At 35.5% G+C, this 23,334-nt stretch overlaps 2 protein-coding genes and 1 long non-coding RNA gene across 3 annotated transcripts; 2 read left to right on the top strand and 1 right to left on the bottom strand.

Moving 5' to 3' along the window:
- Positions 1-2,419: 2,419 nt before the first annotated feature.
- On the bottom strand, positions 2,420-4,755 carry LOC145800438 (uncharacterized). Its single transcript, XM_082890112.1, has 3 exons — positions 4,748-4,755; positions 3,549-3,634; positions 2,420-2,835 (listed from the first exon to the last, which is right to left on the bottom strand). Exons 1-3 carry the CDS (start codon positions 4,753-4,755, stop codon positions 2,420-2,422), a joined length of 510 nt encoding a protein of 169 aa, XP_082746238.1.
- A 1,773-nt stretch (positions 4,756-6,528) lies between these two features.
- Positions 6,529-8,234, top strand: LOC114267017 (uncharacterized). The gene is made up of 6 exons (XM_082890113.1): positions 6,529-6,532; positions 6,672-6,922; positions 7,033-7,236; positions 7,316-7,405; positions 7,637-7,741; positions 7,824-8,234. Exons 1-6 carry the CDS (start codon positions 6,529-6,531, stop codon positions 8,232-8,234), a joined length of 1,065 nt encoding a protein of 354 aa, XP_082746239.1.
- A 9,852-nt stretch (positions 8,235-18,086) lies between these two features.
- Positions 18,087-22,493, top strand: LOC145801141 (uncharacterized). Its single transcript, XR_014342090.1, has 2 exons — positions 18,087-18,810; positions 20,533-22,493. It is a non-coding gene; the product is annotated as an uncharacterized LOC145801141 (long non-coding RNA).
- The last annotated feature ends 841 nt before the right edge of the window (positions 22,494-23,334 follow it).

Consider the following 23,334-nt stretch of genomic DNA (forward strand, 5'->3'; position numbering starts at 1 on the left):
AAAACTTAACATATCCAATGGAATCTCTTATCACTTCATTGACGCGATAAGATTAATATTGATAAAGCTTTTTACACCATTGATCAATGCAAGACATGAATTTGGGGGCTATCTGCTTGATTTGTTTTACAGCATTGGACATGAATTTTGTGGCTTCTATTTGATGATATGGTGTAGTGACTGACTGGTGTCAATGTTGATGTCTATGGGAGAGTACTTGGGGTTGACTTAGTTTTCTATAGCTGTGGTGGACGTTGTATTTTCTTTATATTATTGATTTATATTGGATCAATTTATATGTCATTGTTAGGCATTACTATTCACAATGCTCTTTTCCAATATTTTCAAATTTATTTTTGAATTGTGAATTATTTGTTCTCATCACTACAGGAAATATGGGGTTAGGTGGCGTTTTTTTAACGGCGTTTTTTAAAACGCCATTGTTTCTAATATTTAACGGCGTTTTAGAAACGTCTTGTTTTTCTGTAATTGAAACGGCGCCGTTTCAAGAATCAAAGACGTTTTTTAAACGCCTTGGAATGGTTTTTTGTTCGACCCCCTCGTTTCAAGAATCAAAGACGTTTTTTAAACGCCTTGGAATGGTTTTTTGTTCGACTCCCTCCTTCTCTCCTGTTTCACCTTTATTTTGAATATGATAAGCAGTATAAGCGAAAATCTCAATCTCACTCTCGCGCTCTCACTCTCACTCTCACTTTCGCGGTCTCTCTCTCTCCCCGTCTCTCTCGCCCTCTCTGCACTGTTCGAAGTTCTCGCTCAAAATCGATTCAAATCGGTGATTCATCCGAGCCATTTCGAAGTTCTCTCTCAAAATCGATTCAGATCGGTGAGCTACTCTCTCTCTCTCCCCCTTTCTCTCTCTCGCTCTCTGTGCTGTCTAAACCCTAGTTATGTTCAGCTCTGTGATTTAGAGATTCAGCTTTGTAATTTTACTCACAATTCACTTGAATTTGTTGTTGCTTTGATTTTACAAGCTGATTTGTTGTACATTTTGCATGTATAATTTAAATGTTAATGGTTTTGTACAGCCGATCTGGCCTTTTTATCAAATTAGATATGCTTGGTCTAATCAAGTATGTTTTCTACTTTGAAAAATTAGCAGATTGATAATTTAAATGTTAATGGTTTTGTTTATCATACATTCTCAAACGGTGGAGGCTGGCCATCACTTGCTTGTGCTTTGTGTTTTTAATTAGGATTAAGATGTTATTATGTTGGTTTTTGTGAGATACAGAGGCTCTGGCCACTAGGCTAAACTCAAGTGTTTTGCTCTGGAAGCAAAACATTGAGAAAATAAGAAGCCAAAGATGTGGTGTGATTATAGCAAGAATTAGGTCAACTCCTGCTTAATATGGGAGAGAAGGTGGGGGTTGCATAATGGTGTTTCATTTTGGTGGAAAAATGACTTGCTGTGCATATCCAATGATGAGTGGATAGAAGTAACTTAAATTGGTTCCACAGTGACTTTTTTTTCTCTCTGCATATAATGGGTGGGATTCTCTATATTTAATTCAAGTATATGCTTTTTAACTAATTGGTTTCCAATAAAAATTGGGAAGTGAATAATGGAGCTTTTTGGGTCTAAGATAGATAGTACATTTTGTGTCCCAAATCCAGCCTAACCATAGATGGATCCCACATGAGTAGTTGGATCACACTTGCAATCTGGTTGTGATTAGACTAGACTATATCATACTATACTCAGACTAGACTAGACTTCGCTTATGGGAGGTTTGCATACTTTTCAAATGGAAAATGGATTCTTAGTTACTTTTCCAATCAAAAACTACAGTATGGTCTACCTCTGTGCTCGCCTCCGCCGCTCTGTGTGGGAGGGAAGGGGCCTCTTTCTCTCTTGCTATCTCTTGTGTGTGATTTTTGAATATTGCTGATTACTTTTCACTAGGAATCTTTCCTCTGCAATAATAGAAAAGCTAAGAAACCAGAAAAGACTAGACAATCTATACTTATACAGCCCAAAACTTGTTCGGATTAGTCTCGTAGGTGCGGTGCTTTCTGGTAGATGAAGTGCCTCTTCATTAGCCATCTACTATTTTATTTACTTATTTATAAAAAAGAGAGCATAGTGCGCTACGCATCAATTAGGAAAAACCAAATAGCAAGAAAAATGATTAGCGAGAAATCAACCAACAATCAAAACACCTGATACAAAACTCCCAATACAATCTATACTTATACAGCCCAAAACTTGTTCGGATTCTTTGACCCAAAACATGTTCAAGTTTTCCAAAACTATGCATTAAGAACTTTTGTCTTTCCTTTTGTTATTTGTTTCTTAAAACTAATTAACACTTGAAAATTTTGAAAGAAAAAAGACATTTAAATGATATTGTATCCATAGATCATCCTCAGTTTGGCCGCAAATAAGGTACAAAAAAGACTATTTCACTGCTGTTGGGGCTTGAATTCCTTCGTTGTTGATTGAAATTTTGGAAAGCTTCAACTTGATGGTCTCAAACACTGAGTCCTGCATTTCTTCATTTGTCAACCATGACGACAAGCAAAGATCAATCAAATCATTGTTGGTCTTAGTAAGTGAACCATTCTTGAAGATTCTAGTCTTCCCAAACTTCATGATCCTCTCTAACTTCAACTGAGATGGATCTTCAGTGTAATTTTCTAGAATGCCTCTAATGGCACCGCACCAGATCGGTCTGGCTGTCCTAAGGAATTCATGCACAGCCAAAACTGGAAGGTTCACACTTCCCAAATCAGACTCACTCTGCCCATCTCTCCCGTGAAAACCCGACCCTCCAAGCTTCATTAGATCATAGGCATCTGCTAGGTCACTGTATGCTGTTGACAAAGAAGTGAATCAAGATATGAACAGTAAAAAGTCTTTAAAATCTGAAGAAAAAAAGCTATAGGGTTGTCAACGAAGTCATTTCCCAAGAAGTAGTCAGTGTCGTAAGCGTTTGATCAAGGGTCAGCATCAAGCCAAGCCAGCCCTCGAAAATGATGCCCAAGTCTGTCCATGGGGGCATTTTCTGAAATGTCAGGCTGGGCCGAACGGCAAGCCAAAACCATAGACCCAAGCCCTACCTAGTGGGCTTGGACCAGATGAGTCAATGAGCTGGGAAACCAGGCTGACATGTTGCCTCTCACAGGCTAATTGGCTGCCTCTCATGGGCTGGGCCAGGTTTCAAACACTAGGCCCAAGGCTATTCTAAGCGTAATTCAGGTCGGGTCAGCCCACCTAAGGTACAGACTTGGGGTTAAGATTGTGGTTGCACATTACATTTAATGTCAAAAACCACTAACGGATAAATTTTAACAGAATTTGTAACTAATTTAAATGCATCACATTTCAAAAAAACACTTCAAATCTCATTATCATTTGACGGTACTAATCATTTTCTATGCATACACTATACTCTATAAAACCCACATAGATTAAATTCTTAATAACACAAATTTCCAATTATTAAAGCAACCACTTGACATCCAGTTCACTTTCAAATTCAGAACACAAACAAGTAAGCATTTATGGGAATAAATCATTCTCATACCTGCCAGTTTTCCATCACTTCTATAAACCTCTATTCCATGAAGGCCCACATCTTTCAATCTCCTCACAATGGCAACAGGATTACACCTAAATTCCCCATAGATCCTTGGCACCAATTATTCAAAAAAGTACTTGGGGACCCCTCAAAAGTGCATCTTCATTTTACCTATATACTATATGCATCTTCAACAGTTTAATAAAGGAGAAATGCTTTGGGTTTTCCAATCTACATGCTGTAAGGAAATGTAATAATGAAATACACAGCTAATTGCTGCTACTAAATATATAAATTCAACATTATTTCATTCTATATTTTATGACACTGATGTGGGAGCAGGTTTCTAAGGATCATAGAATAGAATGGTTCACAGGCATTCCATGTTGGACATAACACATGACCATATAGGTTTCTAAGGATCATAGAATAGAATGAACAGTAAAACATATCCTTATCAGAAAAAAGAAAAAAGAAAAATTAATCTTGGATAACACATGACCATATAGGAATAGACATTTTACTAATTAACCCTTTAATTAATTTCTAATTTTATAATGTCATGATAGATTAATTTGAGAGAGTGTAGGATACAATTAACTTCATTTGGAGGGTTATTTGACCAAAAATAAATAAATAAATAATCATCTAGCTAGCATGTGAAAGAATTGTCTTGCATGTAACTTTGTCTTGATTTGTAGTATTATATGGTGAAGTTTGGTCTTCAATTCAAACAAGTTTTCTTCATAGTTATTAACGTGGATGACTATGATTGTGATTGTGATTGTGATTCCTCAACTAATATGATTGTGATTGTAATTGTGATTGTGAATGTGATTCCTCATTTGGTGGTTGCTCTTTGATGTTTCTGAATCATCATCATCATCATCATCATTAGAAGTATTCGATCTTTGGTACACTTATTGGTTTGGGTAGTGGGTTTGAACTTCCCACATCCATGAGTTCCTGCCAAAATTATTCCATTATTGATTGATTTGAGAGAGCAATATATTTCTTGAATCTATCATAATCTATCAAGAGCATTGTAGAAACTTTTGGTTTCTTCATTAATATGCTTTATACTAGATATGCTTCTAGTATGTTTGATAGTACTAATTTAGATTGCACCACCGGGATGCAATCATTAATGGTGCATGCATGCATAAATAGCCTTAGACCCGTCCAAGAATCTTCATTAGAGATACCTAGTCATCTTTAATGAAGCTCTTCTTGGATTGTCCAGTTGGACAGTTCAGGAGCACAAGTCTGTATTGTAATTAGTAGTTCTACTGCTTATAGTCCATCTCGTAGAGATTTCGTGTAGCAACTCCTTGTGTTCTCCGAGTGCATACTAGACAAGGTATAACAGTACACCTAGTCTATGTCGTGTATTTGGAGAACCATGGGGAGATGCTGCCGAAATTTCGTTAGAGATGAGCAGAGCAGTATGAGCTGCTTTTTACAATATAGACTGTGCATTCCTGAATGGGAAAGTAGGATGAACCAACATATTAGAGACCAGTTAGAGGTGAATGATGTCATATTGCATGCATTATAAGGTACTTAATTGAGGTTAAGATTAATTAAAACGGAACGGTAATTTTGAACTTTGTTGATTTGGCAGTGGCATTTGTAGTGTAAGAGAGAATCAGATGGATAAAAGTTGGATAAATCAACATAGGTTGCACTCGGAATACATACAAGGGGTTAAGGAATTTATTAAATTTGCATGCGAAAATAAGCCGTTGTTGAATGAAGTCACATGCCCATGTAAACGGTGTCGTAATGTCAAATTGGTGGAGAAAGGCCTGTTAGGGGAACATTTAATGATCAACGGGTTTCTTCCAAGTTACACCAATTGGATTTTTCATGGAACTGTGACCACAAGAGACATTGTTTTTATAAATCAAGTTGATATCATCTATCTATACATGTTTGAGTATGCTTGTGATGTAGTGTTTGTTTAGAATCTTGATACTAGTATAGTGGTAGAGGTTTAACATGTTCTATAGGGCAGAGGCTATTTGTTCTTTGTACAGATTATCTATTTGTTCACTTGTACAGATTATCTATTTGTTCTTTGTATTGAGCTGATAAGGGATTCACTTGTACAGATTATCTATTTGTTCTTTGTATTGAGCTGTAACCTTGTCCCTCCGAATTTTCATGGTTGGAGTCATTAAACCATTATCAATCTGCATGCGAAAAAGATTTGTTGAAGATAACTAGATAGAATGGATATGGGAATGGCTATACAAGTGTGAACATTTACTGTAAAAGGCTCATCAACAAGAAGGATTGGCCCAATTTGAAACGAGCACCGAGAAGTCCTGCATGAAGGAAAATCTAGTTGTAGAAAACAATAAAACTAAAAAAAAAGAGACTGGTCATTTTTTATTCACCATTTCCTGTAGAAAACAATAAAACTAAAAAGAAAGAGACTGGTCATTTTTTACTTACCATTTCCTCAGCTCTTCATATAATAGACTTGTCATTTTTTCCTCACTAAGTTCAGAGGCATCCGCCCCTACAATCAACAACTTCTTTGCGGTCACTAAAATCTCTTCTTTGTTTGGAACAATTATAGCTCCAAGACGACGTTGGTCCTACACGTGATTATTTTCAAAGGAAAAGTTACACATCACCTCAAGAGTGGTAGTTTTTTCGTAAGTACAATAAAAGGAAATAAAGAGCGAAAAAACCCAATTCAAAAGAAAGATTAAATTTCACCTGGCCAATAACAACAATCTGCTGAATTAAACTACTTTTCAAGGAAGCTTCCTCAAGCTCTGATGGCTCAACATTTTCACAAATTTTGTCTGTCTCTCTAGGAATGAGCGAGGTACATCATGGTGCCGCTGAAAAAATACAAGAGTCTTTTGTGAAGAAGAACCCGAAAGTTCAGCCCCAATTCGCAAAATATAAAACAGTGAAAAGGCCTTATCAAATCTGTGCATGAACAGACTACTTTAAATCTAGTGTAACGATGAGTAGTGCAAAAAATATATATTAATATTTGAAAGAGAGATTTAGAATTCATGTTGAACGCTATTATAGAACGAATCTTCAGTGACCAATTGACTGCATCATAAAGAAACTGATATGAAGCTTATTACTATTGTTTTGTAGGTCCTAGCTCAAGTCAAGCCACACAAAAGCAGACAAGGGGACCCACATATGTGCATGGTCAATGGGGTACTAGTGAAGATGGCATTTTAAAAGTTGTTCCAAACGAGTTGAATCAAGTAGTTGAAGGACACACATCCCTTGCTTCACATTTGGGCGTTTTGGCACGAGATGGGAGTCTTGCACCACTCACTTTTACGACTTGGCATTATGTTCCAAAACAAAACAAAGATAACATATGGAGGGAGATAAAGGTATATATGGATATTTAATATGAAATAAGTTACAATTGTATTCCATATGAAATGCATATTACAAGTGTAGTTGACATTGCATATTACAAGTGTCTATAATTGTAATGCAGGCTCATACGGATGCAGATGAATCCATGAAGAGAACAATAATGGCTTCATTTGGAAAGAAATGGAGAGATTGGAAAAGTCGAGTGAAAACAATGGGATACAAACCCTTCAAGAATGATGCAGAAAGGTTGGCTCATCGACCAGATAGAGTACATGAGGATCAGTGGCGGGCTTTGGTCTACTATTGGGGCACTCAGAGTGCATTGGTAAAATTTTATTTATGTGAAACAATGTTTATATATGATAATTTTTTATAACATCTTAAATAAATTTCATATTGGACAGAAATCAAGCAAGAAGAATAGAAAAATCCGGAAGAAGAAGACATTACATCATAGGACAGGCCGAAAGCCTTTCTCAGTAGTTCGACTGGAGGTATAATTATTCTCTCCATTCATCCTTTTCATTCTTTGTCAACTATAGCTGTCTATATGTGCTAAAAAGGTGTCAACAATTTGCACCATAATGAATTTATACCAGTTCTACAAAAACAGATGTTATTTGCTTTGTTGTTTATTTTATTTACTTAACTTGTTCACATATTTAATTGCTTAATTATTTAATTTTCTTATTTATCTTAAGATTTTGGTTGTCTTTCATTTATAGGAGACCAAAAAGAACAATGGGGTTCCTGCTAGTAGGTCACAGGTGTGGATGGCCGCATACATGAAAGATGGGACGTCAAATAGTGATTCAGTTAATGAGGTTATGGTATGTAATACTACTTTATCTTTGGACTTTTAATATGATTTATATTTATATTGGAGGCTAATTATTGAATTTAAACTTGCAGACTCAAATGAATGAGTTAGCAGAGCACATGAAGGGATCTTCTACTGACCCTGCAGCATTACAGGAGCAAATCTTCACACAAATTATGGGCCCAGAGCGACCTGGTCGTGTTCGGACGTTTGGATTGGGACCGTCACCCACTGATGTTTTTGGAGGTGGATATAGGCGGTCACAAGAGCAGAATCGTCTCTTCCAAACTCAAGTTCAAGAACAAGTTCAAGAGCAACTTCAACGGTATCAAATGCAGTTTGAGTCGAAGATGAATGAAGTAATGGAGAAACAAATTCAGGCTATACGCACAGATTTTCAGTCACGAATTCAATTTTTGGAATCTCAATTGCAAGCTGCAGGCGTGCCCGTTGATCCAGTTGTTGCACCACCAAACCCATTACATAGGCAGCAGGTATTTTAATTATTTTTACTAGTTATTACTTTAAATTGCCTAGAGCTAATATACAATTTAAGTCTCTTATTGAATGATAGGTTGTGGATTCACTTAGTAGTCATCCCACTGTTCGGCCAATATCACATCAACAACAATCTCATGCATTTTCATCCCAAGAGGTGAGCAATCATTTAATCAAAGCTTTTTTGACAAATAACATATCTTATTAATTACAATACTTGCTCTTATTAAATATAGGTTCACCTTTCAAAGAAAGAGAAGAAGAATAAGAAGAAGAAGAAGAACTAACAAGGTAAAAGTACTAATATCACTAGTTCGTGGTTTATGTTCATTTGCTTTCATTGTTGTACTTGAAATCTCTCTTGCTATGTAATGGCTGCCAAAATGTGCACTCCGCAACATGTGCACTCTTAGAGATAGTCTCCATAACCACATATAAATGTCATAATCATTTATCACTCACCTTTGATGGTGAAACTTCACCTTCTTGGCTTTTAATATACCACGGTGCAACACTGAAATGAAACGGGCATCGGGCTGAATTCCTTTAAATGACATCTCATTAACAAGGGTTACAGCCCTGTCCACGTTTCCCTGACTACAATAGCCACATAGGAGAGCTGTGTATGTCACAATATCTGGTTCTAGACCTCTATCAATCATTTCATCAAAAAGGACAATAGCATCCTGTAGGTTGTCTGATTTACAATGATTGTCAATCAATACAGTATAACAAGTAACACAAAAAAAAAAGGGCATGAAATGTAAAAATAAAAAATGGTGACACCTGGCTCCCAACTCACGAAGAATGCATTTGAGGGAGGACTGCGCTCGCACTTGTCTCCCTATATATATATATATATATCTAACCGAATCATGTGAGCCTCGCACCCCTCTCTCTCTCTCTCGTTTGTTCGTTCTCTGCGATTTTGCAGGATTCCAACACTTCTTTCTCTCTCTCTCTCTCTCAGCTACTCTCTCTCTCTGCAGAGGAACTGGTGAGGGAAAACACGTTCGATCTGTTTGTTTCTCGAGAATTTGAGGCAAGAAAACAGAGGAAATGGCATCGCAGCAGAAAAATGTTGGAATTCTCGCTGTGGAAATCTATTTCCCTCCTACTTGTGTCCAGCAGGTAAACAAATCTCATCTTTCATTTATCGAACTTTGTTCTTTGATTCGATCAGCATTGTTGCTCTCTCTCTCTCTCTCCTTGAAATCTCAAAGCGCACACAACACTAGTACATGTGTACTGACTGCATCTAATCTATGACTTGCTCATGCAAATTCTATTTGTGCGTGTTCTGTTGAAATAATCATACTGGGAGCATTAATTTTGTTTTTGTTTGGAAATGATGAAGTTGAGATAGCGTGGAAAATAAAATTTGTAAGTTAATTTCTGGAAACTATTTTTTGAAAATCTCTGTAAAACCTCGAGTCTCCATTCCACGTTTTCGTTAAGATCATATGTATGTGCGTATGTTTGCATATATTTATAAGCATATTAGTTTTCACAGTAGGACACTTAGCTTTGCGTCTGCTGTGGATTTGTAATTTCTAGCTCTAAGGATTTGATCCACTTTCAAATCTCATTGTTAATTGTTTAAGGATCTACAACCATGAATTTCAGAAAGTATTTAAAAATATATTAGCCATGTGGTTCGAGTTAATATTTTGCATGATCCATTTTGTAAGATTGTTTATTTGTGATTGTGAAGTTTTTTCAACTTCACTTCTATTTCCACTTACTTCTGATGTTCAAAAAAAAGAGAAAGAAAAAGAAAAAAGGTATTCTGTTGTTTTCTTCTGTCAATCTTGTTGGTCCTTCTAATTATATACTTCTAAATTTTAAACAATATAAGTTCAGAAGCCTCTCTTGTATTGCCTGCATCACAGTACCCATTAACCATGGCAGCATAATTATGTGGACACTTATCTTCCAAACTATTGAAAAACATTTCAGCTTCCTTCACCTTCCCTCCTATGCATAAGCCTCTCTTCACCTTCCCTCCTATGCATAAGCCTCTCTTGTATTGCCTGCATCACAGTACCCATTAACCATGGCAGCATAATTATGTGGACACTTATCTTCCAAACTATTGAACAAAGATGACCATAAACATTTTATCAGAAACTCACAAAATTATAGTTTTCAAAGTGTCCAAATTGATTATCTTACAAACTTTGGCCCAATAATGCAAATTATACTATTTATGACCTAATGTAATCTTGAGCTTTAATTGAGTCTCAAATTATGCTTCATTGTCTATGAGCAATTGTCATGGCATACATGTGTATTATTGACGATTCCTTTGAAAGTCTTCTTTTTAAGATTGAGCTAATTTTTTATTTCTCTATATGATTTTCACCTGCTACCAAGCATAATTTTAGATTTCTAGCTTGATTTTGTTAGGTTAGTTTTGCAACAGATCTACTGGTGCTTGTGTGAGTAGGAGGTTGTTGTGATGTGGATTAAGATTACACAAGTAACATTTTGTACTAAAATTCTGACTTAAGCACAAGTCTAATATGTTCCATGGTACATGCATTTTTCTTTAACTTGCAAGAGAAGGAAGGAGTTGAGCCCCTGATTTAATGGTTGAGAAACCGACAGAATCGCAGTTGGCATACATCACCCGTTGTGAAACTTCACCAATTATAAGCAGTTTGGCTTTATAATTGGGAAGCATGCTTCATTTCTCCATATTATGTTCATTTGATTGTGTTATTGTTCAAAACTACTTCTTGTATCCAGACTACTGCTAACTTTGTTTACCATTTTTATTATTTCTATAATCAGGATGACTCATATCTAGAAAGTTACATTAGCACTATTGGAGTTGACTTTGTAAGCAAACTCTTTTATTTCCCTTGGCTTGTATCATATTATTTTGACATTAATATAAGGTAGTAATTATTTTTATGTCCACTAATGCAGAAAATCCGCACAGTCGAGCAGGATGGGAAAACCATTAACACTGTCAGTTTTATTTTTTGTTCTGGTCTGTGTGTTTTCTTTGTTGTTGATACAGGAGACACTTTGCCTTCGTGTAACTGATAGTACACATATTTTACACAGTGAATGCACATATGAAACTGAATTAAAGCTTCATTTGTTACTTGAATGGGAGTCATTATTTTATCTGTTAGTTTTATTACAGGTATTTGAATGGGAGTTAATATTTTGTATATTAGTTTTATTACAGGTGTTTTTTTATTAATTGAATGAGAAACCAAATTTAATATTTTCTTACAGGTATTCTTTTTAATTTAATCAAATAAAACTAGTACAATCTCAAAAAAAAAAAAAAAAAAGAAGATATAACGGCGTTTCCAGAAATGCCTCCTAAACCCTCAACAGTAACGGTCATATTATTTAAACAGATACGACGGCGTTTCAAAACGTCGCTAAATATCGTTGGTGACGCCAGCTAGTGCATAGTGGGACATTTGGCGGCGTTTTTTAAAACGCCTCCTATACTAATATCACGACGTTTTTTAAACGTCGCAAAGATACAGCGACGGCCGCAGCTTCGACGTTTGGTACTGAACGCCACAAAATGAATTAGCGGCGTTTTTGATAGATATAGCGGCATTTTTAAAACGCCACTAAAAGCCCGATTTCCAGCAGTGCATGGTCGTGAGTGAACTTTTTTCAAATTGTGAAATTTGAGCTCCCTATTGCTTTAAAGTTAAACATCACACACAAATTCATCATAATTAAATTTATCCTTCTTTCTTGTTTCACATCATTATAAACTGTAAGATATTTGCCCTAGGGTGAGAATGTAGAGTCGTAACATTATTTTTGCCAGTATTGCCTACCTATTTTTGTCATGTTTAGTGCCTTGTTTGCCATATATAGCTGATCCCAAGCTTATAGAGAAGGATGGTTTTGGTAAATAATGACCGGCATCAAAGATATATACAGTCATGAACATAGCTTGCAAGGGGTCCGACTATGGTACCCAAAAGTGGTATTTGGGTACCATACATGAAAATAATTTTGAACCATTAGATTGGAATCTTTAAATCTTAACCATCCAAAACCAAAACAAGTTAAAAAAAAAATAACCGGTTACCATCGGTCAGTAAACTCTTTCTCTGTATTGGTATTGTTTCTTGTTTGTCTCTGTACTCTCTTTTCTCTCTCTCTCTCTCTACTGTGTTCTTCTATCTCTATACTCTCTCCTAGGAAGCATAGATACGGATACGAGATACGGATACGACGATACGACAAAATCTAAAAAAATAGGATACCGGTACGGCTAAGATACGTTTGTGAAAAATATATTTTTTAAAAATTATTAATAGTGAGTTACACATAAGGTAAAGAACGTTGAGAAACCACAATGTAATTTTATAATGCAAAATACTAACCTTTAAGAATTTTGTATTAACTTAAGCTAGTAGCTTGTTTATTTTTTAAATTTTTAATAGGTCTTGCAAATATTTCATTTCAATATCAAGTTTAATATATTTATATTACAATAATAGAACAATTTACAACTTGTCCCTATGCTTTGTCCTTTGATACTAGTGAAAAATATCGTATTCAAGTTTATTTACTTATTTATTTATTGATATTTAATTTTACCATTATTATATTCTCTTGCTAATTCTTACTTTCTATGTAGTTAGAGGGGACATGCATGAAATAGTTAGGATACCTCAATTTAATAAATTCTATTATTTAACTCACTATACTCTTCTTATTGAAGAACTTAACAAAGTATTAGAAAAATATTCTTATAGTTATAGTTGCAATTATATTATATTATATTATTATGCAAGAAATGTTATAATTTTAATTTCATAAAACAAGTAAACATGACTTGGAGTATCCGATACTTCAAAATTAAGTATCCGATACTCCAAAATTAATAAAAAAATAATTAAGAAGTATTTGATACTTTTAATAAGTATCCGATACGTATCCAAGGAGTATCAGTATCCGATACGGATACGATACGGATACGTCACCCTATTTGAAGTATCTGTGCTTCATAGCTTCTCTCTCTCTCTACTGTGTGAGGGTTTCTACAAACCCTCCTCTCTCACACCCGACCGGCCTTTTATCGCCTCGATCCCATTGTTCCACCACCATCGGCGTAACCCCCGCCTTGATTCTGGCCACTCATTCGCCCTGAAGATCCTTGACAAGACCAGAAGCTCTGTTCAATGGCTTCTTCTGATAGGAACAAGAAGAAAAGGGTTTGCTTTCTAAACATTTTTTTTTTCTTTTTGAACCTTTAAACTGGTTTTCTTCTGTTCAATGGCTTCCTCTGACTTGTTCACGGTTCTTGGAGTGAATATGCATATTTTTAGACTAGTTTGCCTAGTCCAATATAATGATATTCTTATACCTACATACGTAGATTGTATACTTACATACATATATGTTGTGTATGAACTGTAACATTGAACTGTATTATTGCAATCCCAAGTGTTTCTTTTTTGTTATTTTTTTGAATTTTTTTTTTTTGGGTTCAAAATCATCTGGAAAGTGTTTCCTTTTTTTTTTGGTGTTAAAAATCAAAGACAAAAGTAGATGGGTGACTTGGCTTTATTTTTTTGGGTTTCTCTGCTTTTGAAACCTTTTTTTTTTTTTTTTCTTGATTTCTTTGTTCAAAATCAAAGACAAAAGTAGGTAGGTAATTTGGCTTTATTTTTTTTTTGGGTTTCTCTGCTTTTTAAACCTTTTTTTTGCCCCTGATTTTTTTGTTTTATTGTTGAAAATCAATGTCAAAAGTAGATGGGTAAGTAGATGGATAGAGTAAAAATCATATATATATTGATTTTTTTAAAAAAATTATTTTTCTATGGTATTTTTTTAGATTTTTAGTATGTGGTTGGAGGTGGCATTTTTTTCCCCTCAATCCCCAAATCTTTCTAGAATTCTGAGTATATGGTTGTCTCATATGCTTTGTAGTTTGTTTGGTTATGGGTATGAATTTTGTGTTGTCTCATATGCTTTGTTACTTATTTTTTTAAAGTAAGATGGTTCATGGTCCATTTGTATTTTTTATGTTCTTTTTTTCTTTTCTTTGTCATTTATGCACTTAATTGTTTTTGGAATGGAGGGACTTGAATGGTTGACAAATTGTCCCATTCACTACCAGAAAAGGGGCTTTATGACATGGAATTTTTTGCGACGGTTTAAAAGCCGTGGCAAATAACAAGCTTTTGCAACAGTAAAAAACTTCGTTACTAAATATAATTTTTTGTGATGGAAATAATCCATCGCAAAAAAGAAGATAATAAAAAATGATATTTTTAGCAACGGATAACCCATTACGTCACAAAAGACACAACATATGCAACGATTCGTTACTCCCGTCGCAAAACTTTTCCCCCTTCATGTTTTAGACTGTTTTGAGACGGATTTTACAACCGTCGCAAAAAGTTGGCCTTAATTTTTTTTGGCTAGGTATTGGCCCTAATTCATTCCTGCCTAGTTTTCTCCTCATTCATTCTCTCTCATGCAGCTGTCACTTTCCCATAACAGCGCCACAGATGACAACACCGACGTGGGTGAATGTCACGACCCGAACCCGCCCCCATGGGTTAAGGACGTAACCGGCCAGCAATCCATAGATTACCTACGGCCTCAACCAAAACAGACTTAACACATCAGAGTAAAGGGGCCAAAAGGGAAGCAAAATTTAAAACTTTGTCCATAAAGCCGTGCTTATATGCACACCATAACATTCCGTATGTACATATGTTAATAACTCACAACAGAAAGTGTAATGACATAAGATTTTGTACAGACAGGATCATCCAACTAAGTCAACCCATGAAAACTATATATAGACGTATTCAAAACTTCGCCAACCTGACAAAATATAAGTACATAACAAAAGGGGGCGAAGACGGGTCTCGTACATGAGACACGAGGGCTGACTCTCCAAAACCTTAGTTGTTCCTTACAGACTTCACTGAGGCTGGGTCTGGACTTCTCTTGGCTCACCTACAAACACATGAATGAGCGTGAGCGAAAGCCCAGTGAATAATATCAAATCAAATACAGAAGTTACATAACAATGTAGAACAACATGTTCCAAACGGCCTTGGGCCCAATTCATATTTCTATTTAACAGATATATAGCTATACAAAATTCAAATCAAGTGACTGTAGTTCAAAACATTTTGGCCTTTGGCCCATTCAGATTTCCATTCATGTCAAAACGGCCTTCGGCCGATTCATTTATGTCAAAACGGCCTTCGGCCCATTCATTTCTGTCAAAACGGCCTTCGGCCCATTCATTTCTATCAAAACGGCCTTCGGCCCACTCATTCATGTCAAAACGACCTTAGGTCCATTTATTTCTATCGAAACGACCATCGGTCCACTCATTCGTATCAAAACGACCTTCGGTCCATTCGTTTACGTCAAAACGGCCTCCGGTCCATACATTCGTATCAAAACGGCCTTCAGCCCGCTCATTTATGTCAAAACGACCTTAGGTCCATTCATATATGTCAAAACGACCTTCGGTCCGTTCATATATGTCAAAACGACCTTCGGTCCATTCATATAGGTCAAAACGACCTTCAGTCCATTTATGTTTATCAACACGACCTTTGGTCCATTTATGTTTATCAAAACGACCTTTGGTCCATTTATGTTTATCGAAACGACCTTTGGTCCATTTATGTTTATTCCTGTCAGACTTTTGTCCACAATCCCAATTAGCAACTTATAAAGCTTATAAGGGAATAATAATTGGACATTCACAATCATTCAAATATCGATATTACTCACAGTGATCGGCTTGTGGATTTGCCCTGGAGCTTGACCCTACACATTTCATGAACACAAAAGGGTCACTAACAGTTCAATCCGTTCTTTAATTCACATATTCCTCTTTAGGCTTTATTCCTATCTCATTAACCTCATTTACGATGTTTAACACATGCCTAAGAGTGTTTACAAGTGAAAGAGAACGGAAAACAGAACACAAAATGCAAAAACAGGATTTCAGAAAATAGGGTCCCCGCTCGAGCGTGGACTTCCCCGCTCGAGCAGACCCTTAGGTCTGTGAAAGTACTGGTTGCTTTCAATTCCAGCTCGAGCGTGAACTCGGCCGTTCGAGCGGACTGCCTGTCTACATAGCTCCCCGCTCGAGCGTCAACTTCCCCGCTCGAGCGGGAACCATGTCTGCAGAAAATGCTGGGAGCTCGATTTCTCCGCTCGAGCGGCACTTCACCCGCTCGAGCGGACATCGAAAATCTGGGTTTTCCAGATTGAGTTCTTGAGCTTCATCTCGACATTCAAAGGCTCTAAATGCATGATTTCGGTCCAAACTTCACATAATCATGTATTAACATGGTACAAACATAGAATTACAACATATTGAAGCTCAATTTCATAATTTATCTACATGCATGGCTCATTTTCCACCAACTCATTACCAATGTAACCATTTCATGCATTCAAAGCTTCTACTCCCATGGATTGTACATGCATGTGACATATAACCTTTATTCTCATCTCATATGATGAAAAGATGGTCAAATACATGGATTTCAACCAAAATTACAACATGAGTCATGTAACTCAAGCTCAAATATGCAAATTCAAAACAATACATACATGCATGCATATATAGTCTTCAAATTCATCAAAACCAACTCCTTTCATGTTCTAGATCACAAATTAATCTTCAATTCACGAAATCACAACTCAAATTCACGGGTTAGGGGTTGGTTACTCACCTAGGAGCTTTAATCTTCCAAACTCTAGTCAATTCTTGAGTTAAATCTTCAAATTCCCAAGCTAGAGCCAAAAATTGCTCAAGTCTCTTCCTTTCTCTCTCTATAGCCGGCCTCTCTTTCGCTCTCACTTGTCTAACCCAGATTTTGAGTTTTAAGAGAGCTAAAGGAGAGTGCAATGCAAATATACAACAAGCCCCACTAACAAATATTTTAATATAAAATAATGGGGTACTTGATTTATCAATTTAATCAGTCTAAATTGACCAGAATCAATTTTCAATTAAATTTTACCGTAGGGTCTAAAAATTATGCCAACCACAATGGCGTAATCAATTTCAGGTTTTATGGCCGATAGGGCCCTCAATTTAATTCCCAAAGCAGATTATTCAATAGATATTCCTACGGTGAACAGATATAACTTCAAAACCACATATTTTCATATAATGGAACACAAAATCATATCAAAACACATAATCACACCATATTAAGGACCAATTAACGCATATTACGGAACAGGGGTATCACAGTGAAACCCCCTCTGGCGTCCAGGTAACCCTCCTCTTCTTCTCTCGCTCGCTCTCTCCGTCTCTCTCTCGATCTCTAGCTTCTTGCTTCTCTACCATGTTATTACCGCAGCTCTCTTTTTCTATCTTGGTGCGACTCATCTCCCATTACCGCTGGCGAGAGCTCTCTCTCTCGTTTTTCCTACTCATCTCACTCCCACTCCTTCACTACCACTGTTGCTTTCAAAAGCTATCAAACCTTTTTCATCTTCTTCATCTACTATCAACAAATCGCTTCCAAGTGTGCTGCCCGATCACTCGATTTGGCACACTATTATTCACAATCTCCTCTTCTAAATTAGCGACTTACTTGCGGACTGCCCTAATTCAACCCTAAAACCCTCATTCCGAAACCCTTCTATTCTACCAGAAAACCTAGAACCACCATCACTATCCTTCTCAAATTTCATCTCTACAACACCATTAGCGGTGAAGGTTTAATTGCAAATGATTAATATGAATACCATTCTGTACTACAAGAAGATGAATTTCACAAGATTTGGATCATATTGGTTTATTCGTAACTTAAAAATTCTGACTTTGGTATTCTAATTCATTCCAAATTTGGATCTATTTGCTTCATAGCGATTTCGGTTTTGACCTGACTTTTTTTAGGTTTCGGACTCGGGTTTATGGTTTTTGAATGTTGTTTATATCGTTTTCCGTTTATTCTTGCTTAAGTTTGGCTATTGAGTTGGTTGGAACATGTTTGGAACAGGTTGGTTACTTGGTTTTCAAACTTTTGATGTCCAGATTTTTGCTCTTTCGCTTGAGCGGCACTTCTTGCGCTCGAGCGGGATTTTGTAAACTCTCAGTATTTTGGCAGGTCTACATAAATACTTGGAGAGTGTAATCTATGCTCGAGCGGCGTTTCTTACGATCGAGCGGGTGTGCGCTTGAGCAGCCATAATTGTGCTCAAACAATGTTCTTGTGCCTGCAAAACTATTGGACGTGTGTATTCTGCGCTCGAGCGGACACTTCTTATGCTCGAGCGGAACAACTTATTGTGTCTGACGCTCGAGCATCAACTCTTGCGCTCAAGTGGACTGTGCGTATATCAGTTCACAGTAGCCTCTTTTTTGTTCACTTTTTTATTTCTTTCTCTCAAAACCCTTGATCTACTCTCTCTCTCTAAAACTCACTCACTCTCTATATTTTAACCTAGATCCATTGGGTTTTTTATCCTAGTGTCTTTGAGAAAAAGTTAGAGCATCCTAAGAGCTTCGTTTTGATCCGATTGAAACTTGGTTTCGGCATTGTTGAAGGTTCCACCTTGCTTTGTTCGTCTCCTAACTTTGAGGTGGGAATTTTCTACACTTTCGTATGACTTTTAACTTAATCATGAGTTGTTGTGTATAAATGGTAGAATTTGGGTGTACTATGAACAAACCTAGGGCTTAGGTATTAAATCAAAAGAGGGGTTTATGAGTGGATGAGTCATAAATGGTTATGGGGTTGAATATGAGGTTATATTGTGACAAATAGTTGATTTTGGCATTTGGGTTGATATTTGGAAAAGAGGGAGTTTGTCCTAAAATGTTCAAGGAATTATTTTGCATAAATAATGAAATTGGAAATGGGAATGTGAAATTAGATAAATGTATATATAACTGTTGAAGTTGGATGTGTATCATCTCCCACTTATGGAAATTTGAATAATTTATCTGTTGAGAAGATTGTATATCCATTTAGAAATATCTGTTTTTGGTTATCGGTGGAGGATAACTATGATTGTTGTAGAAATTGCATGAGGATTAGGTAAATTGAAACTAATCTCTTTTTGGGTGTCATTGAATATGACTATATTTTAATACATTGTATATGTATGATGTTTGGGAGGAGAAAGTAAATGTACTCTATGTTTGGAAGAAAAAAGAGGATGGACTCCGTTAAATTAAGTTGGCCAGTGCGTCTAGGGTGAAAGTCCTGAAAACATTGTGTATACATGAGTGCCGAATCCTGCGGATGAAATTTTTGTAAAATGACAAATTGAAGTGTTTGTGTGTAATGGTTGTGTGGTAGGAAAACCATTGAGTTGTAGTCTCAGTTGGGTTATCTGGATAACAATGGGTGTGACTCATGAATTGAGGAAATATGAGATGACGGGAAATGAATTGATATAAATTGGATTGGAATATAGTACTTGGCATAGTATGGTTTTGAAAGGAAAAAGAGTGGTAAACAATCTTATCTTTGAGCAGTGAACATGTGCATCATATTTATAACCTTGTTAAAGTTCATATATTGTATTAGATTGTTTTTACTGGGTTTTGGCTCACCCTATGTTGAGAAAAACTATTTTTAGGTGCCGGTGATATGCCTCCTTCAAAGACTTAGCTTGGGAGGATTATGGAACTGAATGTTCAATCTTATTATTTTTGTACTTAACTTTTGTACTGCCAAAGAACTTTAAATGTATTGGACTAAGGGTGCACTTTTGTTGTAACCAAGAATTATCTTGGAAAGATGTAAGCCATTTAGGTGAATGATTATCTGTGTAACTTTCATTTCTTCTTGTATCTATCTCATGTATATCCACTCTGATAAATGAAGGCAAGTTAATTCAATTATATTTCCGCTTATGAGATGTGCTTGTTGTATTTATTTTGGGGCGTTACATACTTTAGATCTATTGTTTTGACTGGAGCGTGTTTGGATCTATGGTTTTGGTTTTGGTTGGAAATTGAACTCATGCTTCCCAGATTTTACCCATTTGTGGTTTTTTATGAGATTAAAATACAAAATTTTGTAATTACTAATTTCTTCCTTTGTTTAGTAATATCTTAATGAATTGAAAGTCCTATTTATTATAAATTATTTATTTCTTATGATTTCCTTGTTGCCATTTATTTTTGTCTGCAAATTTTTGTTTCTTGTTGTTTATTTGGCAGCATAAACTTGTATGCATGCCTTAAATATATATATATATATATAATCTAAATTATATATAAGTATGGAAGGGATTGTGAATCTAACACAGCAAATTCTCTAATTTGCCCTGCTTTTTCTATCATAATTCTAGGTTAACCAACTGAGGTTGAAGCCTATATTTCTATCCTGCAAAGCGGTGGACTAATAAAGCTTACAGCCTATATCTGTGTCTTGCAAAGCAGTGGACTCTAGCTTCAATTTGGAATCATATATATGTTTGCAATTTGGAATTCATGGTGTCCAGGAGATCAACTCCCAAACCTTGTTTTCAATTTGGTATTCACAGTGCATAATCTGTTATGTTATTGTCATAAACCTTGATTTTTTTTTTTTGGGGGGGACCCGGGGGGGGGGGGGGGCACATGATGTGGGGCACTACTCCTGGTTTTCAGCGTCATTGGTTTGCAGATGTTTGTATTGATTTATATGGTATTCACCTGGTGTTTGTTAGTATATAACTTGCACACCATATGCTTGAAAATATGCCCATGAGAGAACTTGTTTCAACATAAGCCCAAAGAATATGTTACCCATGATTATCTTCAGAAGTCTTTAATTGTGTTAGTCAAAAAGTAATGTTTAGTTAATAATCTAAGAACTTGGTTTCATAGAAATATTGTTGAAATTAAGAGTTGATAAGAATTAGGCAAAGAATAAATTTCTGCAGGTGATATGTGGGCATACGTGGCTACAAGTGATTGGATTATGTTTCTTCATGATGTTTCTAAATAGACAAATATGCATTTTAATAGTAGCTTATATTTACTATAAGTGCTACACAAATCCTTGTTAAAATGACTCTTGTACTCTGCTTTCCAACCAGTCACAATTAATATGGCAAATAACTAGACACAAACTTGAGCTAGAGAAAATGTATCCTTGGAACTCAGATTAATCGATGTACTACAAGCACAAGAAACATTTACCATAGAACAACATCATCACACAAATTTCATTTGAATTAGAGAAATAGGTAACAAACTAAGGAACCAAAATTATTTAACAAGAGATAGCTAGCACGACCACTGGCAAGCAATAATAGATATAGCATTTATTTATTAATTCAATCATTGAGTCCTTCACAATTGTTAACAAAGAGATGGATTTAAGTCAATCACATTCTTCATTAATATATATATATATATATATATGTACACACCTAGAAGATAATATAAAAATAGAAAAGTTTCCAAAAAGTTTAACTATAAACTAAATCGTATTTGAATATTGCAAAATATGTATTTCACAGATAATTGAGAGGGGTGGGGGGGGGGGTGGGGGAGGGGGGAAGTAACATAATTTGCAGTTTAGAAGAAAAAAATGTTGATGAAATTTAAAAATGGTGAAGTGAGTTTAAGTTTGCTCCTCTGTCTATTAGCACACAATAGACTTGCATGAGATTCAAATATAACATAAAATAGAAGTGAAGATAGTGAATGAATCTTTTCTTTAGCTAATGCGCACCAGTCATTTTCAAAGAGCTTACAAGCTAAATCAGCAAGCACATCTGTAGTTCATTAGGATTTAATTCTTTTGTCTTTCCACGATAAATAAATAAATAAATAAATCAAAATACAATGACAAAATCGAAAGAGAAGAAGGGAAATAAAACAAGCTCGTTCATATTAATTGTGTTGGCATCTCCTAATTGCATTTTGTGTGCTGGCATGTTTGGGTCTCAATTAATAGTTTTAACTTGAAGCTTCCCATCTTCCCATCTATGAAGCACAGGTACTCCAAAAATGGTGTCGTATAAGTACCGGCTACTTACCGGGTGCTAGTTTGCGTACCGGGTACGCCGTGAGTACGGAATGGGTAGGCAATGGGTACGGCAAGGGTACAACATCGGTATGACAAAATGATTATTTTTATTTATTTATTTTTCCATCTATTAGAATTTATTGTAGCCTTTATTATTCTTCTTTCAATTTTGAAAGTATCAAGTAATTGATTTTCAACGCCCTTTACCCATTAGTCATAGTTTTGCTCTCTTTTGCATCATGTTTTAGATAATCAAAAAAGAAAAATAAAGAATTATATAAATTTTTAGGCCAGTTGTTCTCTTTTTAGTTTTGATATTGAAACTTATGATTTGTATGTTGGATGTTTAGCTATAAATTTAAAAAAAAAAAAAATGAAAAAATTGACTTACCCCAACCGTACTCATACCCTACATTTTTAAGAATTTACCATATCGGAGTACCCATATCGTACTATACCCCATACCCACACCCGTGCTTCATAGCTTCCCATTTGTGTGTGTAGATCGCATTTAACTACTGCATGGATAACTCATTGATTTTAATTTCAACTTTAACACGGATATTAATGAAATTTTAGTTAGTTATTAAAGAATGGGAAGGTAAAATGAAAAGAAGGGAAAGGTTGTTCATTTTCTTACAAGAAAGAAATAGAAGGGGAAAAGAAAAAAGGAAAATGAGTAGCATTTATCAAGTTGATAGTCTTTCTTTTTCTCTTTTTTTTTTTTGGTGTTTTCTTTTTTAATATTTGTTTTGTTGTTGGTTAATATGGCTTTATGTTATGTGTCTACAACGATTGCATCCTTTTGTCAGGAAAATACAAAGTCAAGCTTGTTCTTCAATCAACATACTCTTAATGCTAAACTATTTTTACCTGGTTGCCACGATCAAAGATTAGTTTAACATTGTTCTAATTTATATTGGTGAAGCTTTCCTGTGGTGCCAGAATTTAGTAAAGACGAGAGATTGTAAGAACCCAAATATAAAATTAAAAATAAATAATTAAGTAATAATAATTTTACAAAGCTCAAATATTTTGCTTGTGAATCTTAAGGTGCAAATTAAATATTATTGAACGGTCTTTTAATTAATTTTAAACCTAAAATAAATTTATGACGAAAGTCTTTAACCAA

The sequence above is a fragment of the Camellia sinensis genome, chromosome 10, assembly GCF_055761805.1.
Source record: "Camellia sinensis isolate YWXY chromosome 10, ASM5576180v1, whole genome shotgun sequence".
Classification (NCBI taxonomy): Eukaryota; Viridiplantae; Streptophyta; class Magnoliopsida; order Ericales; family Theaceae; genus Camellia; species Camellia sinensis.

Excerpts from the sequence above, each read along its gene's own strand:
- LOC145800438 (XM_082890112.1), bottom strand. Across the intron at positions 2,836-3,548 it reads AAGTGATGGAAAACTGGCAG|CATACAGTGACCTAGCAGAT; the intron begins GTATGAGAATGA and ends CTTTGTCAACAG.
- LOC114267017 (XM_082890113.1), top strand. Across the intron at positions 7,406-7,636 it reads TCTCAGTAGTTCGACTGGAG|GAGACCAAAAAGAACAATGG; the intron begins GTATAATTATTC and ends TTTCATTTATAG. Across the intron at positions 7,742-7,823 it reads ATTCAGTTAATGAGGTTATG|ACTCAAATGAATGAGTTAGC; the intron begins GTATGTAATACT and ends TTAAACTTGCAG.